The sequence below is a fragment of the Salmo trutta genome, chromosome 19, assembly GCF_901001165.1.
Source record: "Salmo trutta chromosome 19, fSalTru1.1, whole genome shotgun sequence".
NCBI classification, from domain to species: Eukaryota; Metazoa; Chordata; class Actinopteri; order Salmoniformes; family Salmonidae; genus Salmo; species Salmo trutta.
Window position 1 is genome coordinate 16455009 of NC_042975.1, and position 24670 is coordinate 16479678.

A 24670-nucleotide genomic window follows, 5' to 3' on the forward strand; every position below is an offset into this window, starting at 1 on the left:
TTGACCTCCAAAATCTAACATAGGAGTTGATTGAATTTATTTTAATTCAAAGTGTAGGCCCTAAAGTTCAACATTCACCTTAGGCTTTGAGAGAATGCACAAAATAAGTTGTGCACAGTGCTCATTTGGGGTTTAGGATAAAAGAGGATAATGTTACTGGGATGATCCCTGTGCATGTCACATTCATGAACACGTGCATTGTTTCACAAATACCTCAGAGACAGTGGTGCATTTTTAACACACACACCCCTGGTGTTGCTGGGTAATCATGATCGCTTTTGATCATGACAGGCTCTAAACACCCTATTAGAAATGGAATCTTGCACCACATCTTTTCACCAGGCTTAAAACCACAGTAAACCACAGTGAGGGTTTAATAAGAACACATCAAAAGAATGAAGCAACCCAAAACAAAACAGCACAACAGATCTATAGTGGTCGGTCCATTTGGGAATGTTGGTCATTCCGGCCAGACCTGCATGCGTCAGCCTGCATCCAATAAGTTGTCAGTTTATATATCTGTGTCCTAAGGTCTTTCCTGTGAGCCTGCATCCTGTTATGAGGGGTCAGAGGGGGCTGCTGTATGGCTGCCATCTCAGAAAATCTCAGTCCCTTAAGTTAAAAAGAAAGATGATAGAGCAGTGTTCTTGGTGGAGAATAGTAATACACTGTGATAATTGTGCCCAGGGAGACCAATCAGAGAGAATTTTACTTGCAAGAGCGTAAGTTCTATTATTAAGCATCTTCCCAGAACTATGGCAGGATTACATTTAATGCCCCAATCTTATCTGCTCAGGAAAATGAATTACCTGGGTCATGTTCATTAGGGCATGCAACAGGCAATGTTTTACAACTGGGATTTTTTTTATTTCTGTTTTTTTTTCTCTCCATTTAGTGTCAAATGAACATGATCCTGGTTAGTTGAATAGCTCCTGAAGCTCATATTGAAAACAAAGACAACAGATTCTGTTTCACAGATCATTTACTTAAGAAAATACAAAACAATATAAATATATATTTTTACAGTAGTTCAAAATAGATTCATTGTAATATCCTTCATATGCTGTACATGTAAAACACAATGGATAGATAAAACAGAAGCAAGGGTGCAACTTCAATTTAACATTGCATTAAACTGTATGTAACATTGTCATGAAAGTGACATAACACCATCATAACCATTCTCCATTTATGCTAATATCCTTTCTTTATTAAGCAAAACATACACAGCCATATCTTTAATTAGCCTGTATAAGCATAGCATCCAAACTGAACCGCCAGTCTAGCATTTTGCTACACACACGTGTGGCTTAAGATATTCATGACATTATATTATTGTCAATTTATGTAAAATGTTGATCACTGACTGTTGTCTGTGGTGGATGTCACTTCAAGCAGCAGATTACTTCTTTTGTCATATACATTAGTTTGACCTTTGACGGTTTCACTTGAAGTTCAGTCATGTGAGCGAGCAAAAGCAGCAAGAGGGTTACCCCAAATGCAGTACTGTGACTCTGCATGAACAGTGAGCAACAGGATATAACTCTTCTTGTAGTGTTATCTCTGGAACAAATATCTATAAATATGGTTCAGGTCATATTTCCCTCACCAAGTATTTCCCTTGGCTTGTTTTTCTTGTTTAAAATAGTCCTACCATTATCAAGAAAATAAGTAAGGAACCATATCCTTCCTTCTATCACATCCAACTTAGAAATACACTATAATAATGAGTTCAGTATGTATGCAACAATGCCCTATGTAAAAGGCAGAAAGCAAACACATCATGCAATGAACTCTACACAGTTTGGTCTGTCCTTGGTTGTCACTTTGTCACTGCTTTGTTACTTTGCTTTGTTACATCACTGACCTGTTGGGGCAAGTGTTCCATTTGCGTAAGGCTTAGGACAATTCTAGTCTGGGGAATCTCTAGTGTTCATGATTGGTCTTGTGGGCAAGGCCAACGCAGATAAAGAGGCCAAGATCTCTGCGAGAACAAATGCAACATGGATAGCTTCCCTGTGAATAACAAAGCAATCTTTCTTCAAAATGACATTGATTGTCTCAAATCCGTGCAATTACGTGATTTTGATTGATATGAAGTTGATCATGGAGATGCTGGTGGAAAAACCTGAATGTTACGCAGTCAAGGATTTCAGTCTGGCATAAGTTCACTGCAACGATGATTAAGGGACCAAGCCTATCCAAATTCCCTGTGAAGAAAGCGTGGGGTTGATGTTTGCTCCTCTCACTCTGCTCTGTCATTCAACCGACATAGGGAGAAAACCTCGAGCCAAGGGACAGATTAGAATGCATTAAACAAGGCTTTTGTTTCAGTAAAACAAAACAAGTCCTCCTTTCTGTTAAAGCCTCACTAATCCACTGTATCATTTAACTTATCAAACCGGTAATTTGACTTGACAGCCTCTCTATGTATGGTAACAACCAGAGAGGATTTTGGGGGAAAATGTATTTTCGACTAATGCCCGTAGCAAGGGAAACCCGGCATTGTGAAATTGCAAATTATTATTTAGTATGGGCTTTTGCAAGAGTGAGTTTATCAATAACAGGAAAGGTATCTGCAGTGCCCTACAAGCTGTGAAAACAAGCTACATTATTTTCTGTCGGTGTTCCGACAGTACTGCTTCCTTTGGAGTTATTGCTTCAATCCTGTTTTGGTTCCCCCATAACACCCCTATCTCTACCAGTGAAAATACAAAAATACAGCTACGAAATTAATATTCACTGCAACTCCTCCTATAGGAATTACCCACAGGAGGAGAAATGATTCACGTCTATACAGTACATCCTATTCATGTCCCACAAATAGGATCTGTAAATTCTACAAAACACTGATTGAATACTAAAGTAGTGTCACAGTCATCTATTCTAAAGAACTGCAGCCATGACCTTCACACCCTGTGGTTTCATAATGATGTGCTGATATTGAGATTAATTGAAGAGAGCTCTCCACTCTGCCATTACATGGCACTGATGGGCATGTTTGCATTATGCGCTCCCCACTTAGTGTCATTTAGTCTATATAACGAAAATATCTTAGTCAAAAGCAGGTTAATAATAATAAAATAAATCTTCAAATACAATACAATTAAAGTGCAAACTACTGCATTGAGAAAGAGAGGTGTTGGTGTATGGCCGTAGGTTTGGCCCAGCAAATCTAATGCATATCAGCTGACCCTGTGCAGTCATTAAATCTTTTTCCCAGGTGGAAATGGCTACATTTCTATATACTGTATGTGCACATGATAATGACATAAAAAGTGACCACATTCACCCTCTTGTGTTTCACATAACTGTATGTTATTAACTAGAAGAAGAAAAGAAGAGAACAACACTTTCAATTTATGCAACTTCTATAAGCCACATGTCACCAATCTGACCCCAAATGAGTCACTGTGCTTCCTGGTTGATCAAATCTGTACTGTCATTGACGTAGTTTCCCTCTCTCCAATAAAGTCCTATTGTTGTGGTAATTGTTATTTTTCTTTAACTTCACAGGTGAGCTAAAATATCTAATGGAGCCATTTCCTTCAAGACTTGGCTCCCATGTTCCAGAACTCAACACATTCCCTCCAAAATTGAGATACAATTTGGAAATAGTGCACACTTCACATTGAAAGGCACCAACAAGCTCTGGTTTTCTCAGCCTAGTAGTCTCTGCGAGGAGACATGTCCAGCATCTCTTTGTCCTCAATCACAGGACACCTTCTTTAGGCCCTGAAGCTGATGTTGAGCTTGCGCCTTTTGGGATGGCACACCTTGGAGAGCACCACCAGCACCGCAATCAGCACCAAAGCTGTCACCACGATGACGATAATGCTCACGGTCTTACTGTCCAGCTTCTGACACTGCTCTTGCGTCACACTCCCAACATTCACCTCCACTGGCTCCGAGTTCTCTGTGTACTGGCAGGTTACTGTCGCGATGTCTGGGATGACCACATCGGAGTGCTGGAGCATGTTGAGGAAGCGGGGGTTGCTGCAGCAACTGAGAGGATTCGAGCCCATATAGAGGGTTTTGAGCGTCCGCTCCAGGACCAGGACTGTGTTGTACTCCAGGGTCACCAGGTTGTTGTTCTGCAGGTTCAGGGACTCGATGGAGGACTCCTTGTTCCAAAGGGGGAGAGTGGTCAGCTTGTTGGTGGACAGGTCCACAAATTTCAGACTACTTAGCAGGGAAAGGTCCGTGTTCAATTCTGGGATGTGGTTTTCTCTCAGTGAGAGATTAGTTAGGGAGGTCTCTAGACTAGAGAAAGCATTCTGGTGAATGTCCAAGCCTGGGTTTAGGGACAAGTCCAGCAACCTGAGTGGGGTGCCATTGAAGGCATATGGTGGCAGAACCTCAAGATTGTTTCCAGAAAGGTACAACAAGTGCAGGCTTGGTATTGATGTAAAGGAGACACATGCTGGAGGATCCTGGGAGTTGTGGTCTGTCTGGGGTGATTTTCGCTGTAAAGGGCAGACTTTCAGATAATTCTGCTGGAGGTGAAGGCCTCTGATGCTGGGCAGTCTTTGGAACGTTCCAGAGTCCATTATGTTGAGGAAGTTCCCTTGTAAGAAGAGTTCCTGCAGTGACCGTAGGGTGTTCTCCCCAAATGAGAGGTTTTGCAGGGCATTGTAACTCAGGTCCAGGGTCTTCAGAGAGTTCAGAGGGCTCTCCTGGTCTATAGAAAAGGCCCCGATACAGTTATTACTTACATTAAGATGCACAAGGGACACCATGCTGCAGAAGAAAGACGTCGGTATGCTCTTTATCTGGTTGTAGCTCATGTTGAGGTTCTTGAGCCTTGAGAAGTCCTGGTGTCTGCTCATTCCACCTGACTGCGTGTGAGGTACGAACGTGTCTCTGAAGTGCTCGAGCTCATCGGCTGTTCCTGTGGTATTGACACTCAGCAGGCGGTTCCTGGACAAATCCAGGTACATGAGCTTGTTCCTTCTGGGGAGAACGGGGAAGTAGTGGATATTGTTTTCCCTCAGGTCGAGGTAGAGGAGCTCGTACTCTAGGTCTGAATCTGTGGTTTGGAAGCACTCCATGCTGTTCTTACTGAGGTTCAGTACCTTGAGTTTGGAAAGGTTAAAGTCAGTGATGCAAGTGATGGAGTTAATGGACAAATCAAGCTCGGACAGATGGAGCAACGAGTCAAATGCTCCATCCTCAATCTCTAAGATGACGTTGTTGTGAAGGTCAATGTTTCTTAAGGCCAAAGATCCGCAAAAGGTCTCCTTGCCCACTTTGGTGATACTGTTGCCATTCAGAGAAAGGTTCATTAGTGCTGGGGCTTCACTGAGAAAAAAGTTGGTCATCCCCGTGTACAGGCCATTGCCTGAGAGGTCAAGCCTCTCCACAGCCGTAAGAGGCCCAATGCTGGTTTTCGAAACAGCAAAAACATCCAAGTAATTACTGGAGAGGTCCAGCACTTGCAGATTTGTCATGTCTTTGAACAGACCTGGCTGGATGAACTGGATCTTGTTGGAGTGGAGGTTCAGATGATGAACGGTGGTGTAGATTGCTAGAACTTCTTGAGTAAGGTTTTGTAGAAAGTTACGAGACAGGTCAAGCTTTTGAATGCCATGAGGAAGCTTGGCTGGAACGGTCCTCAGGTTCAGATCATTACAGAACACGTCATTCTGGACCTGTGGACAGAACAAGGAAAGATAACTACATGAGCTTTGACCTTCACAGCGCCACTGCACACTCCCAGGAGACCACAAGTCACCTTGACACTTTACACTATCACAGACCAAACAGACCAGAGAGTTGTTGGCCATTGTATCTGTGTTCTTGGCAGTCAGGAAGACTGTGAGGCTTGTGGGGATTTCACCTCATAAAACAAGCTCTTATTACCTCGGGATTTTCAGAACGCCTGGTGGACAAAGTATTTTTCCATATTTATTTTAAACATTCAACTATTCACTTATCAGTGTGGCTGGTAATTGAAACCATATGGCATGAGCCCTCTCTAAATACAACACATAAAACACACACACACACACACACACACACACACACACACACACACACACACACACTCACATAAAACAAAGTGGATTTAGGTTCTTGGCATACTTGTGGTTTTGAAGTCAGCAGTAAGCATTCCTTTGTTAGTTTTTTGTCTAAAAGACAAGCTTTCCTGAAAGATTTCTTCTGGCTTTTATGAACAAGTGTTCACCTATATGTTTTTGATTTAATAACTTAATATGCATTTAAAAGAACTTGCAAATCACAAGTCATACTGTATATCATCATAGGATCTAAAGATGTTATAACAGAATGTAATACTGTTATAGAAAGGGAAAGAAAGTGAGGTACGTACAGCACATCTGTAAACCACGAAGTTTGTTTCCATAAACTAAAGTGAATGCACAAACAATTGACTGCATTTAGATATATTCATACTGATACTGTACATCCACTGTATGTCAACTGTATATTTGTATATCCACTGTTCATTTTCTTACAGCTCTATGCTCACTCTACCTAGTTGTATATAATTTATGCAAACTTTGTTTAAAGTCCGTAGTCTGTATTCTGTCTCTAAATATTGTCTATGACTAGTAGCACCATATCACCAAGTAAAAGTATGTGTAAATGTACTTGGCGAATAAAGGTGATTCTGATTCTAATTCTTATTCTGGACACTGCCTCAAAAAATGAAAACACCATCTCCCTCTAATCTATTCCATTCAAACTGGCACACTGATATCAGTTCTTGCAGTCTAAAGAGGCAATTTCCTGCCCAGTTCCAAATCATCCTGCCTGTTTATACAGTTTTCCCATCAGTAGTCAGGAATGCGATACATTCCCAGGACTACAGCAATAGGAATTTCATATCAGATATTGTTTTCTTATTTCTTTGCCAACAAGATCTCATGTCTGACTTCAGCATTCAATGTTTGTCCAGGGGGGATAAATGTCAAACTTGACGGTTAAGTTTCGGCATTAATTCCGATTGGTTAAGTTAAGGGTTAAGGTTTGGGATAGGGTTGAAATAGAAACAACTAAACGTTATATTTAGGCATCAATTACGATTGGTTAAGTTAAGGGTTAAGGTTTGGGATGGGGTTAAAACAGAAAAAAATGTAACGAGTGCCTAGCACTGGGATTGAACCCGCAATCCTTTGAGCCATAGTTTGCGGTTCAAGTCCCTCCTCTATCCCCATCCACACCACCCTAGCAAGCCGCGAGCCTAGTAGATGGTAATAGGCGCTCACGTTGGCCCTAGTGGACGGTATGAAGGCATCTCCCGATGTCCTCGGGACATGGACAAATGTTGAATACTGAAGTGGATCTGGTGTGACCTGGCTGATCTCCGCAAATGGTGGAATAAGGAGAGAAGGAAAACACCAAAGGGCTGTTCTATGGACAGAAAGCAATGCCTGAGCCTCTTTTAGTAAAGGACTAACAAAGGACACTGTGTAACATCAGGTCCAGATTGATAGTACCTGAGAGAAGAAACATTCCCCCTACAGAAAGCAGCCCTGAGGCTTTCAGCTTGTTCATTTGATCTGTTTGGCTGTAGACATAGAGATGCTTCATCCAAATACAGAGCTAGACCGAGATTACACATTTGTCAACACAACAACAGGCAGAGGAAGTCAGTCAGTATACCCAAGATGCCAAGAAGAGTCTGACATTAAGTCCAGCTATGTCTAAACACCCACATTAATGTAAGTGTTTGGACTATTAGAGTTGAATACACTGCACTGTCTGCAAGTGATTTGAGACATCACAATCACAGGGCAGAGCTGTGAGGTAATGGCACACGTGCCTCCTCTAAGACTATAGCTTGCTTTTATCTTGCCTGGGCACATCTACTTATTCTTCTCCATCTCAAAATGAAACAGTGTAGGTGTGACTACTCATGGATTATGTGGTCAAACTGTATGTTCTGTTATCTGCGGTTCAGAGCAGGAGGAAACAGCATGGCTAGAATAACAAAAAGGATTGGTTTAATATCACAAGACTCCAATAGAAACGTTCTATGCCCCTGGACAATTCGAAAGTACCTGATATACTGTACATTGGATATACAATACATGAGAGGTTTGTGAGAAAACTGCCAAAACTCTCAGATAACATCATCAAGGTACACACTAGCCACTGCGCACAGACATCAATTCAACATCTATTCCACGTTGGTTCAACGTAAATTCCTTGAAATTAAGTGGAAACAATGTTGATTCAACAAGTGTGTGCCCAGTGGATACGCAAAAAGCACAGTTTTGCAAATGCCATAGTAAAATATAGACATAATAATACTCAACTATTCTTGGTCAAACTCAAAACGACAATAAAAAATAGGATACAAAATCAAAACCGATTACAGAAATATCAGTTGTCAGCAATTATCAACACTATTCCTCCCCTCTATGTTACTAAAATCAGGGGTCTCACTTTAAATGAAAACCCCATGAAATAAGTGGCCCATAATACTTATTTATTTTATTGCACATACTTTAAAACGTTGCAAAAAAGTGCATTACAAATAAATGTATTATTATTATTATTATTACATGGCAGTTACATATTTTACACATAGTTGAAATACTTCTAGTTGGCATACTAGTATACTATGAAAACATTCCAAAAGCCTTTTGATGCAGCAACTCACTTACCACTTGGCAGGGGGAGAGCTGGCGTGGGGGATGTAACAAGGATGCTGCAACATCACTGACGATGGCCAGGACCAGCCAGAGGTAGGCTGCCATGGTGCTGTGACACAGAGAGAGAGCACACATGAGTGCAGGAAACACACTGATGGGTTTATGACATGAACTGAGACCTGTCATTTATTCCACTTGCAACGTCATATCGCTGCTACTAAGAATTCATGACTGAGCTTAACCATGCATGTCTTGGTTCATTTGGGTAGGTCCGCACATGCAAGGCTTAAATTGTGATTATTTCTTAAATCATGAGAATGATTTTGTTGGTTGGTTACCTCAATGTCTCTGGTGTCCACTGACCGCCAATAACATTTGCAAACTTCATCAATCACAATATGACCCTACATGAGAATATGGAATACTAAACAATATTACAAAGAATGAGAGTAAGAGAAAAATTGGTTTGCTCAATAAGTGTAATAACAGTGGACACTTACAACATGCTACCATGCTACTATATTTAGTACTTGTTCCTCTCAGGCTTGTTTTTAGTTTTAAGTGACGCAAAAGGAAACTCCCACTGATCACTCAAGCCGAGATCTAAAAGGTTAATTACTATAGGAACAAAGATAGTCTTTAACCAACAACAAGGACTTGTTTTGGTTCTTACAGCTGAAGAGCTGACATTGCATATCATGCATCTTTATTGTCTCACCACAAATAGTAGAAATTAATAGATATGTCTGTGTCATACTGTACCTACAGCAAAAATCAAGACTTTTATTGCATGACTTTACTTTGCTCTGAACACAATGCTGTCCACATCACTCAGGTAACATAGGAAAATACCCTCTGAATTCTTAGTGAATGATACTCTCCTCCAAGACTCCACAATAGCCCACGAGAACATAACACTCCTACCCAGCAAGTACAAAAACATTTCACACATTTGCTCTCATATATTAATCTGTACACCCATCCACCTCTTTTCTCATTATCTTCTTTACACGTTTACATAGAACATTCCTTCCCCTACTCCACAACCTCCACTGCTAAGTGTATCATTCTCCTCTCCTCTTCCCTCTGTTGTACAGCTGAGGACCATTCTACCATTTTCCAATACATTCTTACCATTCACCCTAACCAGCAAGCAACAGGAACCACGCACATCATAATAAGATATTATCCAAAGTCGTCCATTGGTGTTTACCTCTTCGAAATGGTTACTTTCCCATGCAGAATCTTCTGCTCATGCTGCTGCTGCTGTGGTACTCTCACATCCTCACTGACACACTCCTACACACTCTCACACACAGCAGACTCTACCCCGCACCTTTTAGCGCTGGTCCTGGGCTAACACATCCTGTGAGAATATCCTGCATCATTGTTGTTTTTCCCCCTTCCCTTTTTTTTGGGAAATACCTTATATGGGATTTGGAAGTCCATTTTCTCTGTACTTCCTCCCATATCACACTAATTTCTCTCTCTCGTATCCTTCCTCCCTCTCTCTCTTTATCAATCTCTTTCTCACTCTGTATCTCGTTCTCCCTCTCTTCGCTTCTCCCTCGCACTTCCTTTGTCACTCTCTTCTTTATCTCTCTTTCTTCCCCTCCCTCTCTTCATCTATCGCTCATCAGTCAGAAGAACTGGGTCTTAATTGTTTGTGGCTTGTCGTTCCCACATGCTGACAGTTGCTCATTCTGGAACAGCTGTGTACATAGGGAGGTTATAAATTCCTTGTATCTTTCTGTAAACGGTTAGGTATGCAAACATATAAAGTTCAAAAAGCGCTCGGCTAAGAGGCTATTTATTATGTGGTCTCGGTAGTCTCCGTGGCCAGCCAAGTTATCATAAACTAACCAGATTGTTATCCTATTCTTCCGAGAAAGACAAACATACATATTCACAAGATGTACACTTTGGTAAGTAACATGTCATTGGCCAACTTTCAAATACTGTTGAAGCCTCAACTGGGGATGTGAAAGATACACATGCGCATTGCACAGCCACACGCCCGCACACACACGAATGCACATGCACGTTCGCACAAACGCTCACCCTTTCCATCCAAAAAGGCGACGTCTTCTGAGGTGTTGTACCATTCCAGAATTGAATCTCAGAAATATGTTCCTCTCTCCCCTAGTTCATCCAGAGGTGTACATTAAGTGAAGTGAATGTCCATCTGTGGCAGTCCCCTTTGCAGCTTCCTCGATCCAGTTATGTTGAGCACAATGGGGAATCCCATTACATGGTATGCCTATCCCAAGGGATACAACTAGATAATATCTAACTTTGATAACAATGGTCTATTCAGTTCTATCCATAGTTTACATGTTACAAAGTTTCGTCAATATCTGTCATTAACTTAACTCCGTCTTTGAATTAGCTCCACTAAATGTGAAAGGGTGAGCCGTTCTGGATAGGTATATTACCTTGTGAGCACACCTGTTTGAGTGAGAAGGGTGCAACTCCAGCCTGCAATTCACAGGGTTCCTGCATGTGGGCATTCCTGCATTTGTATCAACCCCTCTTTATACTTCTATTGGTCCATTTTTAGGCTATGTCTTCAGTACATAAGCGGGAAGCAGGGACGCTCCAGTACTGTAGATGCCGGTAATGCACCATAACGTTGCATGGAAACCTCCGATAAACCCAACAGAAGAAGAGGCGGGGGCATCAACAGTAACTAGCTATAGCTAGTACACATCAGTAGAGCGTCCTTTGCCCCAGCCTGTCGGGCACTGTTCTCCCACAGTTCTGTTAAGCAGTTCTGTTAATGATAGCAAGGTCGGGTGATTGGCAGGCGGGAGCGAAGGACACTGTGTGCTAGCTTAGCCAGCTAGTCCTAAGGAGGACTCCGGTACACAGCAGGCTAGCTAGCACACGGTGTCGCCCCTGCCTCTCGCCTGCTGTGTACCGGACCAGCTAGTGGTAGCCGGGGCCGACACCGGTAGACAATGTACTTCACCCCCACCTGTCGGGCACGGTTTTCTCCAGTACACAGCAGGTAGGAGGTGACACCGTGTGCTAGCTTGCCCCAGCCTCCCGCCTGCTGTGCTAGCCGGAGGCGGGGGCTTCCGGTAGACAGTGTCCTTGGGGCCTGCCTGTCGGCACGGTTTTCTCAGGTACACAGGAGGCGGGGGCAATACCGCAGTTCTGTTAACGATGGTAAGGGCAGGTGTTCAGCAGGCAGGAGCCAACGACACTGTCTACCACTAGCTAGTTAGCCAAGATGACTCCAGTACACAGCAGGCGGGGGCAAAAAAACTCAGATAGCACTTTAATTTCCCTTTTGACCCACATTCAAAAGTGTTACACAAGCAAGAAGATATCGTGCTCGGGGGGGCGTTCATGCAGGAACCAATGGGATTCTTGAGGGGAGTGTTCAAGAAGGGTGCAGGAATGCCCACATGCAGGAACTCCCCGAATTGTGGGCTGCAGCTGCACATTGTTGGTTTGAGGTCGAAACCAGCTTTTTTCAGGTGTATAGTTTTTATACCAGCCCTTTGTCAGGTTTATGTTTATTTTATCTATCAAGGTCTATGTCTCCCCCTAGTGCCAAAAATAATTGATTGCACATAAATTGATTGCAAATTCTTCACTTTGAAAATGACTGCTTTATTTGAAATAGTTCATGCTTCTCAATGGTCATTTGAATGATTGATTCGTATCCATTGATTCTTGAAGACTAACTTAGAAATGCCTCATGAACTTAGTACAACTCTTACCCCATCACAATCAAAAATATGAGGTCAGCCTACACAACAATGTTATCTTCAGAATATGTTAAAAAAAACATCATATTAATGTCATGGATTATCAGTCCTTGCATCCATAGCTACATACATTTCTAAAGCACAAGTTAGCTTTGAAGCAAAAGTTAAAGTGGTGGAGCTCCCATTTGGCTGAAAAACTAATTACAGATTGTGGCTTTAATAAACAGCCAAACATGGAAACAAACAGCCAGTCAGCCACAGATTCAACCACAATATACCCTCCATAATTTGCTCTCCCTCAGGTAAGATCTCTAATACATTATACCCTTTGTGTCCACAGATGACGCAATCTCAATTGCACTCCACACTGCCCTTTGAACAATGAACAAAAGGAACACCTACAGTGCATTCAGAAAGTACACACTTTTTCCACATTTTGTTACGTTATAACCTTATTCTAAAATGGACTCAATTTTTTTTTCTGATCAGTATGAACACAATACTCCTAAATGACAAAGCAAAAACAGGTTTTTAATTGTTTTTTTCAAATGTACTAAAAATAAAAAACTTAAATATTACATAAGTACTCAGACCCTTTACTCAGTACTTTGTTGAATCACCTTTGCCAGCGATTACAGCCTCGAGTCTTCTTGGGTATGACGCTACAAGCTTGGCACACCTGTATTTGGGGAGTTTCTCCCATTCTTCTCTGCAGATCCTCTCAAACTCTGTTAGGTTGGATGGGGAGCGTCGCTGCACAGCTATTTTCAGGTCTTTCCAGAGATGTTCGATCGGGTTCAAGTCCAGGCTCTAGCTGGGCCTTTCCAGAGATTTCAGCGACTTGTCCCAAAGCCAATCCTGCTTTGTCTTGGCTGTGTGCTTAGGGTCGTTGTCCTGTTGGAAGGTGAACCTTTGCCCCAGTCTGAGGTCCTGAGCACTCTGGAGCAGGTTTTCATCAAGGAGCTCTCTGTACTTTGCTCCGTTCATCTTTGCCTTGATCCTGACTAGTCTCCCAGTCCCTGCCACTGAAAAACATCCCCACAGCATGATGCCCCAACCACCGTGCTTCACCATAGGGATGGTGCCAGGTTTCCTCCAAACGTGGTGCTTGACATTCAGACCAAAGAGTTCAATCTTGGTTTCATCCGACCAGAGAATCTTGTTTCTCATGGTCTGAGAGTCCTTAGGTATCTTTTGGCAAACTCCAAGCGGGCTGTCATGTGCCTTTTACTGAGGAGTGGCTTCTGTCTGGTCACTACCACAAAGACCTGATTGGTGGAGTGCTGCAGAGATGGTTGTCCTTCTGGATGGTTCTCCCATCTCCACAGAGGAACTCTAGAGCTCTGTCAGAGTGTCCATCTGGTTTTTGTTCACCTCCCTGACCAAGGCTCTTCTCCCCCGATTGCTCAGTTTGGCCGGGCGGCCAGCTCTAGGAAGGGTCTTGGTGGTTCCTAACTTTGACCATTTCAGAATGATGGAGGCCACTGTGTTCTTGGGGTCCTTCAATGCTGAATCATTTTTTTGGTACCCTTCCCCAGATCTGTGCCTCGACACAATCTTGTCTCGGAGCTCTATGGCCAATTCCTTCGACCTCATGGATTGGTTTTTGTTCTGACATGCACTGTCAACTGTGGGACCTTATATTGACAGGTGTGTGCTTTTCCAAATCATGTCCAATCAATTGAATTTACCACAGGTGGACTCCAATCAAGTTGTGGAAACATCTCAAGGATGATCAATGGAAACAGGATTCACCTGAGCTCAATTTTGAGTCTCATAGCAAAGAGCCTGGATACTTACGTAAGTAAATAAGGTATCTGTTTTTAATTATTATTTATTTTTGCAAAAAAATCTGGTGATATTATAGAGGTGATATCATTATGGTTATTGTACAATAATGTGCTTTTAGTTTTAAATAACACTTAAAACTCTATTTTTAAACTATTTTAAAACCCTTTCCAACCCAAACTGCATCAACTCCCTTTCCATCATCTGAAGCTGACCAGAGACATTCAATTTCCATCTTATCAATTTATATTTGTTTTTTGTATTTTTTACTTTTCATGCAGTTTGATATTATTTTTGTAATGAGAAGCGCTATACAAATGAAATACAATTACTATTATTATTATTTTGTATGCCTATAGGGGCACAGGATCAGAGGAGAGGCACACATCAATAAAACACCTCCACGGAGCCCTACTCAGGTCTTAGAAGAATGTAATATAATGAAATGAAATAGAATATCATATATTTTATTATATCATAGGGAAATGTGATTTGCAACCAAAAAACAGGAATAGGCCTACCTGATAGCCCCGTTCAGACAAACCTGAAATCATCTGCTTTGTGGAGGCTGTGAAAAGCACTGGGTCTGGGTAACAAGGGGGTGGGGGAATGAATATACGTCTGATTCCACAGTAGACCTACTGGCATAGCCACTAATTTATCCCCTTTGTGTTTGTTGGACATAACTGATGCTGTCTACGCTCCTCCCCCTTTCTTTCAGTCGCTACCTCAGTGGTCGAGACAGGTAGACTAGGCTACGGTTATTATTGCACAGGATACCTCACGTGAACTTCCAGGTTATTGTTTATTTTCTGTATTCGCATCTTCCCTGTCGGCAATCATATAAAAAGCCTAGTGTGTAACTTCCTTTGTAGGATACCTGAACAGTTGCTCTTGTCGGTGAATGATCGACCGTTATTGGTTTTAGGCAACATAGCCTAATTTCCCATCAATGCCAGGTGAAGTCTTGAAGGTACATTTTATAATATTTTGTGCTATTGTGCATGGCTGATTGCTCGTTTATTACCTTATTGTATTCATTTAGGACTAGCCTATTTTTTTCCAGAAAATAAGTTTGCATGTGAGTGTCTAGTTTAACCAAAGAAACACTGATTTCGAAAACAGTTATATTGTAGGCTAATGTTATTTTTTTAATGTAAAATGTTAATTATCTGAACAACAAACAACATAGTTTCGTATTATGCAGCGTATGTTTAATCTTATTTGTATTCAAGTAATACGTTTGTTCCAGTCAATAAGCAAATAGCCTATTATTTCATGATAGTACAAAATAAAGAAAACACTCCGTTTGGATTTTTACTTTTTATATACCACATTCAAAAGAAGCCAACGACCAGGTTGTGAATGCTGTATAGCCTATTCACGTTTTTTTCTCAATAGATTGACAAAGGGTGTGGATCAGAACCATAACAGCGCATGCTGCCTGGAAGGCTGATTGGCTGTCCCCGCCGTGATATTATCGTGCAGGGAGCAGCTGCAGTGCATGGCTATCAAATTTCATGCTGTGCCGCCTGTGCATGTAGAGGGCTTATTATTGTGTTATCGGTGCGCAATCGTCTACCAATTCAAAACGAGCAACCATAAAATGTATGCTACAGTGGCAATAGTTTTCTTATGGAGTATCTGGTCTTATTCTGTGCACAATTCTTTTTAAACATTGCAAAAGTGACTTTAATTATTAAGCATATGCAATGAAAGGGATAGTTCACCATAAAATCAAAGTCAGATTTCACTTTAATTCAAATGTTAAAATCAGCTTTATTCAATGTCGAAGCCTTAACACCAAAATGAAAAAAAATAGATTTGACCTAGAACTGTACAACATTAATTAATCCAAGACTTTTAAGCCTTTCTTTACTCTCATCTTCCCTCACTCTTTCTCTCTCCCTTCCTCCAGCTCCCTCGTCCATTCCTCACCATGGGGTTTGGAAGCAATGGCGAGCCTCAACCTCTGCCTCAGGGCGACCAACAACCCCAGTGGAAAGAGATGAGCTTCTGCGAGGGCCCACGCCACGCAGAACAGATCCTCCAGGTGCTCAACATCTACCGCCGCAGCGGCACCTTCACCGACATGGTCCTGCAGGTGGACAGCAGTGAGTTCCCATGCCACCGCGCCATCCTCAGCGCCGGCAGCATCTACTTCCGCACGATGTTCAACGGGCAGCTCCGCGAGAGCCGCCAGCAGCTGGTGTGCATCCAGGGCATAGGTGCCTCCACCATGGAGACGGTGCTCAACTTCGTGTATGAGGGCAAGGCGGTGCTGGATGAGGCCAACGTGGAAATCGTGTTTGGCGCCGCCGACATGCTGGGTGTCAGTGTGCTCAGCAAGGCGTGTGTGCAGTTCCTGGAGGAGCGTATGGACCACTCCAACTGCCTAAGCATCATGGACTTCGCTAGCTCGTACCTCATCACGCCTCTGGCAGACAAGTGCCAGACTATGTTGTACAGGGACTTTGTGGAGGTCTACAAGCACGAAGAGTTCCTGAGCTTAGCCAAAGAGCGTGTGGTGGAGCTTCTGACCAGCGAACAACTCCAGGTGGACAAGGAGGAGGTGTTGGTGGAGGCAGTGCTGAAATGGGTGCACCACGTGCCTACAGAAAGGAAAGGGGCCCTCCAGGACCTGTTGGAGCTGGTGCGTCTGCCTCTGGTGGACCCTGTTTTCTTCGTCAATGTGATAGAGTCGGACGACCTGGTCCAGGACTGCAGGGAGTGCCGGCCACTGCTGCAGGAGGCCAGGATGTACCATGTCCTGGGGAGGGAAGTGGACTCTGTGCGGACCAGACCGAGAAAGTCAGTATTAAAGCCATTGGTGTCAAAAACATCAGCCAGCCTTATGTATGTATGTATGTATGTACAATAATGCTCTATAGTAGTCGCTAACACTGGTCCTGAATAGCTACAGGGTGTGGAGGCTTTTTTCCCATCCCAATGCAAACACATTTAGTTCAGCTAATGAAAGTGTTGATGATAAGATATTTGGTTAAATCAAGTGCTAGGCTGGAACATAACTTCTTTCAGGACCAGGATTTTGCTACCCTTTTTCTAACCTGAAAACAAAACAAAGTAAAGGAGAGAGAAGAGGGAATTCTTCTATGAGCGAAAATACAGTTGTGGTATGTCTCTGCTGTGGACTCATATCACTAATAGTCACATTCATTTGTAAAAGTACTAGTACATATTCAGGGAGTCTGTATTGTTGTCCAGTTTGTTCTCAGTTTTTCAGTTCAAATATATTCACTCTGTCTGTCGGTCTGTCTGTGCTCAGGTGCATGGGGAGAGCGGAGGTGATCGTGGTGATCGGAGGCTGTGACAGAAACGGCTTCTCCAGACTGTCCTTCACTGAGAAACTCAACCCTTACACCAAAGACTGGGTGCCCGGTGCCACCATCCCAGGATACTCTAAGTCCGAGTTTGCCAGTTGTGAACTGCAGAATGAAGTATACGTGTCAGGTGTGCCACTGTTATAAGGAAATGTTGATCGTCACAAGATGAGACGATGGTGCATATTACTATAGGTTTATATTAGTATTTTATCTTTGACAATTACTTGTGAACATACTATTACCATGTTATTACAACTTTATCCCATGCTGTAATGTAAAGTGCTACCAAAATATTAGTATTATGTAATGGTAGATGTTTAGGAACTGTCCCCTAGATAATAAGCTATTCATACTTTATCAGGGCAATAGCTGTGAACAAGCCATGTTTGTTATTGTGCAAAGCACATTTCTGTCAAACCTGTTTTTACACCTTACGTCAGTTCTACTGTCAACCGACAGAGCTTCTGCTTATTCAAAGGGAAATGCATGTTTTTCTTCAATGTGGTTTGTCTTTAATTGCTTTTCCATAGCATCTCTGCTCTAGATTTATTTACCCAGACAGCCATGTCCAAAGCCTATAAGAAAACCCAAGGCAAGGGAATACAGTAGCATTTTTGAAAGTTATTAAACATGGCCACTGTCTCAGTTCTGAAATATGGGGCTATATGTATCAAGAGTCTCAGAGTAGGAGTGTCCATTAAAACTTATTCATTGTGATCTAAATGGCAAAACTGATCTTAGATGAGCACTCCTACTCTGAGACACTTGATAGCCTTCATATTGACCCTGACTTGATTGTATCGTCCTGCAGGAGGCCAGTTGAATAGCTCGGATGTGTGGAAGTACATGCCCCAGGTGGACCACTGGGTTCGAGTCGCCTCCTTGGCCAAGGCCAGGTGGAGGCACAAGATGGCTGCTCTGCTTGGAAAGGTGAGCCTGCCTTTGTTCCAGTTGCCTCCCTTTGTGGATACAAAGCCACATAATGATTGACATCCATTTGTGATCAAGTCAGCGTTGTGAGCGCTTAGGATTTCTCCCATAATGAATCTTTGTGGAGTCCGAGCAGCTGGTTTGCAATTTGACCATAGACTGGGTAGAATAAGAATTGTACTGAGTTAAGCTGTGTGCGTGTGTTTGTGGTTGTAGCTGTATGCAGTGGGAGGCTTCAATGGGCTGGAGCGCTTGTCCAATGTGGAGTGCTACAGCGTCTACGACAACCAGTGGCGGACTGTAGCCCCTTTACTGCTGGCCGTGAGCTCAGCGGCTGTTGTGGGCTGCTCTGGCAAGCTCTACGTCATTGGTGGGGCCGTGAACAATGACTGCAATACCAACAAGGTGAGCTGGAATCTGTGGTGTAGAGCGAAATTGCCCCTCGACGCTGATCATGGGTCAGTTTTGCATTTCCCCCACTAATGGTTAAAGACCCCCTCCAGCAATTTTTTTACTTTTAATGTTGGAGAAGCGATATCACAAATATAAATACATGAAAGTACACTGCAAACTTCAAGGAGTAGGGTATTCAAGGAGTTAGTCTGATGGGATTCCGTTATGCCATCAGCCTCCTCGCTTGAGGAACAATAGAGGAGAAATAGAGAACAAAAGAGGCAATGCCCACGCCCCCACTTGTGCAATTTCATGACATACCTGGACATAGCTGCAGGAAGTAGGGGTGCTGAGGATGCTGCAGCCCCCGTGAAATATCGGAATAAAAAAATATACATTAATAATGTATTTAATATTTTTTTAAGAATTTTTTTTTCACACAAAATCTGTGCACTGGGCCTTTACTAGTCCTGTATTAATGGACCGATATAGGCATCTGTAGCACGGGCAAAAGATCTGTACCTATGGGAAATTTCTCCCCGAAACGGGTCAGGCATACAGTAGAGGTTAGATTACCCTTTTCAGAATACTGAACTGAGGTGAACTGAGTTACGCATCCACCATAGTTGCTGGAATCATGTGTGAAAAGAAAAGAAAAGACCTGAGCCAGCACAGTACGGTTTGGGTGGTATGGTAGTGTAAAAAGGGTATTGAGAGTTGAGGTAAGCTATTACATAAAAACTATTTGCTTTACTTCACACATATCATGAAATCACGATTAAAGTTTAAGAACAGAATAGCAATATAGTTGACATTTCATCATCGACCAGCACGTGTTGTTGTTATTGGCCCAGCGTCGTTATTGGCCCAGCGTCGTCCGGTTAGGGGAGGGTTTGGCCGGGGTAGGCCGTCATTGTGAAATAAGAATTTGTTCTTAACTGATTTGCCTAGTTAAGTAAAGGTTAAATAAAATTAAAATAAATATTCTAGTCTACACCACACTTAGACAACGGCTTAAACAAACAATAGCTGGATTATAGAATGACAAGTACTCCCGATGTAGATATATTAAATGTCAACCAAGGTTCTTAAATTCTGACATAGAGAGCCTTGCTTTGCTTTTGTGGAATTTCTTGGAAAGTTTTGTGGAAGTGGTCATGGAAGTGACCTTTTCCAAAGAACACCTTCAGAATCACATTACTTACTTTCATGTCACATCTTGTTGTCCATTTGAAGATGTTCTCTATACTGTAATGCTCATTGGACTGTAGGCTATAACCAAATTCTAAAGATCAAAAGATGCTTTTCTATGTGCCTTCGGGCTTGCCTTAACACGATTCTTAGAATGGATTCCAGGAAACCAGCAGCATTCCAAACTGTCAACACTATCATACTCCATTAAGAACTCCCTCATTTAGTATTTGCATACAAAACAGACGCACTATTTGTGTCGAGTGGATCTGCTGTTGTTCTGCTGATGTGGAAGCCACACACAATACTGTAGTATTAGTCAAATGTAGTGTTTAGCCATTTCTTACAAGACCCTACTTTTACTGTCCATAGAGGTTCAGTGCGTTTTAGGCCAGTTTCCCAGACACAGAATAGTCCTGGACTAAAAAGCAGTTTCAATAGAGATTCTCTATTGAGAATTCATTTTACTCCTAGACTAGCCTTAATCTGTAATCAGGAAACCATCCCCAAAAGTAATATATTATAAGAAAACCCTTTAAAGGCATACCAAATGTCTAATAATACATAATAAAGGGAACATTTGCTATTTATATCCACATGCATACGGGAAGAAAAAAAATGTAATGCCTAATATGTGATCTCTGTATCTCTAAGCACACCTAATTTTATGTTTAACCTTCTCATAAACAACCCTGCTTGTGCTGTCCATACCATAGAGATCCTATTGTTTTATACAATATATATACAAAAGTCTTTGGACACACCTTCAAATGAGTGGATTCGGCTATTTCAGCCACACCCATTGCTGACAGGCGTATAAAATCGAGTACACAGCCATGCAATCTTCATAGACAAACATTGGCAGTAGAATGACCTTACTGAAGAGCTCAGTGACTTTCAATGTGGCACTGTCATAGGATGCCACTTTCCAACATATCAGTTCATCAAATTTCTGCCCTGCTAGAGCTGCTCCGGTCAACTGTAAGTGCTGTTATTGTGAAGTGGAAATGTCTAGGAGCAACAACGGCTCAGCCGCGAAGTGGTAGGCCACACAAGCTCACAGAACGGGACCGCAGAGTGCTGAAGTGCATAGCGAGTAAAAATAGTCTGTCCTCGCTCAGTTGCAACATTCACTACCAAGTCCCAAACTGCCTCTGGAAGCAACGTCAGCACAAGAACTGTTCGTCAGGAGCTTAATGAAATGGGTTTCCATGCTCAAGCAGCCCCACATAAGCCTAAGATCACCAACTGCATAGTGCCATCTGTAAAGTTTGGGGGTGGAGGAATAATGGTCTGGGGCTGTATTTCATGGTTCAGGGCTAGGCCCCTTAGCTCCAGTGAAGGGAAATCATAACACTACAGCATACAATGACATTCCAGATGATTCTGTGCTTCCAACTTTGTGGCAACAGTTTGGGGAAGGCCCTTTTCTGTGCACAAAGTGAGGTCCATACAGAAGTTGTTTGTCGAGATCGGTGTGGAAGAACTTGACTGTCCTGCACAGAGCCATGATCTCAACCCCATCGAACAACTTTGGGATGAATTGGGATGCAGACTGCGAGCCAGACCTAATCACCCAACATCAGTGCCCGACCTTACTAATGCTCTTGTGGCTGAATTGAAGTAAGTCCCCGCAGCAATGTTCCAACATCTAGTGGAAAGCTTACCCAGAAGAGTGGAGGCTGTTATAGCAGCAAAGGGGGGACCAACTCCATATTAATACCAGTGATTTTGGAATGAGATGTTCGACAAGCAGGTGTCCACATACTTTTGGTCATAGTGTCTGTTCTAAATATAATTCTATGGTCCATGCAGGTTCAGTGCTATAACACAGAAGAGGACCAATGGCGTTATGTGTCATCCTGTCCCTTCTCTCAGAGATGCATCAATGCCACCGCACACAATAACACCATCTATGTGGTGGGAGGCCTCCTGGACCAGATTTACAGCTACACACCAAAGACAGACACCTGGAGCAAAGTGGTGGACTTACCAATGAAACTGGTAAGTGAATTTGATACTAAACTAGTAGGTGTAACCAGTGGGTTACATAAAATAGCTTTTTACATAAAATAGTTTTTTTTACATAAAATTGCTTTTGACAACTCCTGTTTGTCAATTGCCAGATAAGGATTTACAATCACGATTGTTGAAATCACAACAAAAACAACCCCCATGTAGACACCCGTGTACAGCGAATGTGATTATAATTGCCACATATGAGAAGAAACAGGAGTTGAGGAGCAGTAGGCCATTCATTTATAATTTGTGGGGTGTAAAGCGTCTAAAGCCACATGACTTTGGAGCTGCCTGTCACATATTAGTTTGGCTTGTATGGGTTGAAATTCATTCAGTCAGGAAGTTCCAAATGACATATTATCCAAGAAAAGGAAACCTGGGACCGTTTTCATTAAGCTTTTCAGAGTAGGTGTGCTGAGTATCAGTTTTAACTTTTGGAACATAATGAACAAGATCACAGGGACAGGGGCGACCTGATCCTAGATCAGCACTCCTACTCTGAGACGCTTTATGAATAAGGCCCCTGACCCTTATGTCTCTGTGTCTGTCTATCAGGAGAGCTGTGGCCTGACTGTGTGTGAGGGGAAGGTCTACATCGTCGGGGGGAGAGATAGTTGTGCCTCGGCCACCGACCAGGTTTGGGCCTACTGTCCTGAGAGCGGCAAGCTGACAGACGAGAAGCCCATGTCACGCAGTGTCAGCTACCACGGTTGTGTCACTGTCACCCAGTGGCCACCAAAGAGGACCCACTGAGGTGTAGGTGGAAGTTGCCACTAGACGCTGATCATGGGTCAGTTATGCATTTTCTCCACTAATGGTTAAAGTTAGTATTGGGGGAGGAGAAGCTGATCCTAGCTCTGTACCTAGGGGAAACTTCACCCCAGAACCTGGGCTGCTGCCTGATGATAGGCAGTTGACTGAATCATCTTCCCATAGCCTGCTACAATTGGATGAAAGTACTTAAACTCCCTCCCCCATCTATAGACCACAAGAATGATAAGAGGCGACAAGAGACGCCTCAGACCTTTTGAGGTCGTTGCTTCAATGCTTTGTCAGTTGTGTATTTATGTAATATGTTATTAGATGCCATTTCATTGAGGAAGAGGGCCAGAACATACACTACCGTTCAAAAGTTTGGGGTCACTTAAAAATGTCCTTGTTTTTGAAAGAAAAGCAAATTTTTCATCCATTAAAATAACATCAAATTGATCAGAAATACATTGTAGACATTGTTAATGTTGTAAATGACTATTGTAGCTGGAAACGGACGATTTTTTAATGGAATATCTACGTAGGCGTACGGAGGCCCATTATCAGCAACCATCACTCCTGTGTTCCAATGGCACGTTGTGTTAGCTAAATCATGTTTATCATTTTAAAAGGCTAATTGATCATTAGAAAACCATTTTGCAATTATGTTAGCACAGCTGAGCTGAAAACTGTTGTCCTGAATAAAGAAGCAATAAAACTGGCCTTCTTTAGGCTAGTTGAGTATCTGGAGCGTTGGCATTTGTGGGTTCAATTACAGGCTCATAATGGCCAGAAACAAAGACCTTTCTTCTGAAACTCGTCAGTCTATTCATGTTCTGAGAAATGAAGGCTATTCCATACGAGAAATTGCCAAGAAACTGAAGATCTCGTATAACGCTGTGTACTACTCCCTTCACAGAACAGCGCAAACTGGCTCTAACCAGAATAGAAAGAGGAGTGCACACGTTTCTGGATGTTTTGAGCCTGTAATCGAACCCACAAATGCTGATGCTCCAGATACTCAACTAGTCTAAAGGCCAGTTTTATTGCTCCTTTAATCAGAACAACAGTTTTCAGCTGTGCTAACATAATTGCAAAAGGGTTTTCTAATGATCAATTAGCCTTTTAAAATGATAAACTTGGATTAGCGAACACAACGTGCCACTGGAACACAGGAGTGATGGTTGCTGATAATGGGCTTCTGTACGCCTATGTAGATATTCCATAAAAAAATCTGACGTTTCCAGCTACAATAGTCATTTACAACATTAACAATGTCTACACTGTATTTCTGATCAATTTGATGTTATTTTAATGGACAAAAATGTTGCTTTTCTTTCAAAAACAAGGACATTTCTAAGTGACTCCAAACTTTCGAAAGGTACTGTACACTTACACATTTGCTCACTTTAGTGACCTTGCTTCAATGGAAGGTTTCCGTGAGTGCCTATTGTTTTTTATAAATGGCACCTTTAGGAACCTGCCAGCCTGCATTTTTTGCTTAACTTCCATTTGGCCTCGATCCTGACAATGACCTCAACAAGACTGTCATATGAGGAACCTCACTGTCAACTCTGTGCTTGTGTCCCAAATGGCACCCTATTCCCTATAGTGTACTACTTTTGACCAAGGCTCTGAACAGAAGTAGTGCACTATATAGGGAGTAGGGTGCCATTTTGGAGATATAAAATTGCACAATGCAGTGTGCTCTGTGACAGGTATACCACACAGATACAAAGAGGGAGGAGATTCCATATCAAGTGCAGATGAGACATGATAGAATCACATCAAGGCTTACATTCCACAGTTGATGGCCTGTAATTACTGGTTAGAAACAGATAGTGAAACAAGACTTCTTATGAACTAAATAGAGACTTCTAGTGTTCTGATGAATTATCACTACCCGTAGTCTCCT

The 24670-nt window shown here is 42.4% G+C and overlaps 2 protein-coding genes across 5 annotated transcripts; one reads left to right on the top strand and one right to left on the bottom strand.

Annotated features, from left to right (window-relative positions):
- Window positions 1-964: 964 nt before the first annotated feature.
- LOC115154061 (transforming growth factor beta activator LRRC32) lies at window positions 965-11527 on the bottom strand. 3 transcript variants are annotated; one of them, XM_029699904.1, is made up of 3 exons: window positions 10683-11527; window positions 8634-8730; window positions 965-5651 (listed from the first exon to the last, which is right to left on the bottom strand). In XM_029699904.1, exons 1-3 carry the CDS (start codon window positions 10724-10726, stop codon window positions 3729-3731), a joined length of 2064 nt encoding a protein of 687 aa, XP_029555764.1. In that variant the 5' UTR covers window positions 10727-11527; the 3' UTR covers window positions 965-3728. The 3 variants fall into 3 exon arrangements, with proteins under 3 accessions (XP_029555764.1, XP_029555763.1, XP_029555765.1); XM_029699903.1 differs by lacking the exon at window positions 10683-11527 and adding an exon at window positions 8960-10591; XM_029699905.1 differs by lacking the exon at window positions 10683-11527 and adding an exon at window positions 9835-10588.
- Window positions 11528-14862: 3335 nt separating this feature from the next.
- On the top strand, window positions 14863-23178 carry klhl35 (kelch-like family member 35). 2 transcript variants are annotated; one of them, XM_029699906.1, is made up of 7 exons: window positions 14863-15101; window positions 16047-16939; window positions 17415-17599; window positions 18284-18402; window positions 18619-18807; window positions 21802-21990; window positions 22561-23178. In XM_029699906.1, exons 1-7 carry the CDS (start codon window positions 15081-15083, stop codon window positions 22756-22758), a joined length of 1794 nt encoding a protein of 597 aa, XP_029555766.1. In that variant the 5' UTR covers window positions 14863-15080; the 3' UTR covers window positions 22759-23178. The 2 variants fall into 2 exon arrangements, with proteins under 2 accessions (XP_029555766.1, XP_029555767.1); XM_029699907.1 differs by having other exon boundaries at window positions 14863-15087.
- Window positions 23179-24670: the final 1492 nt, after the last annotated feature.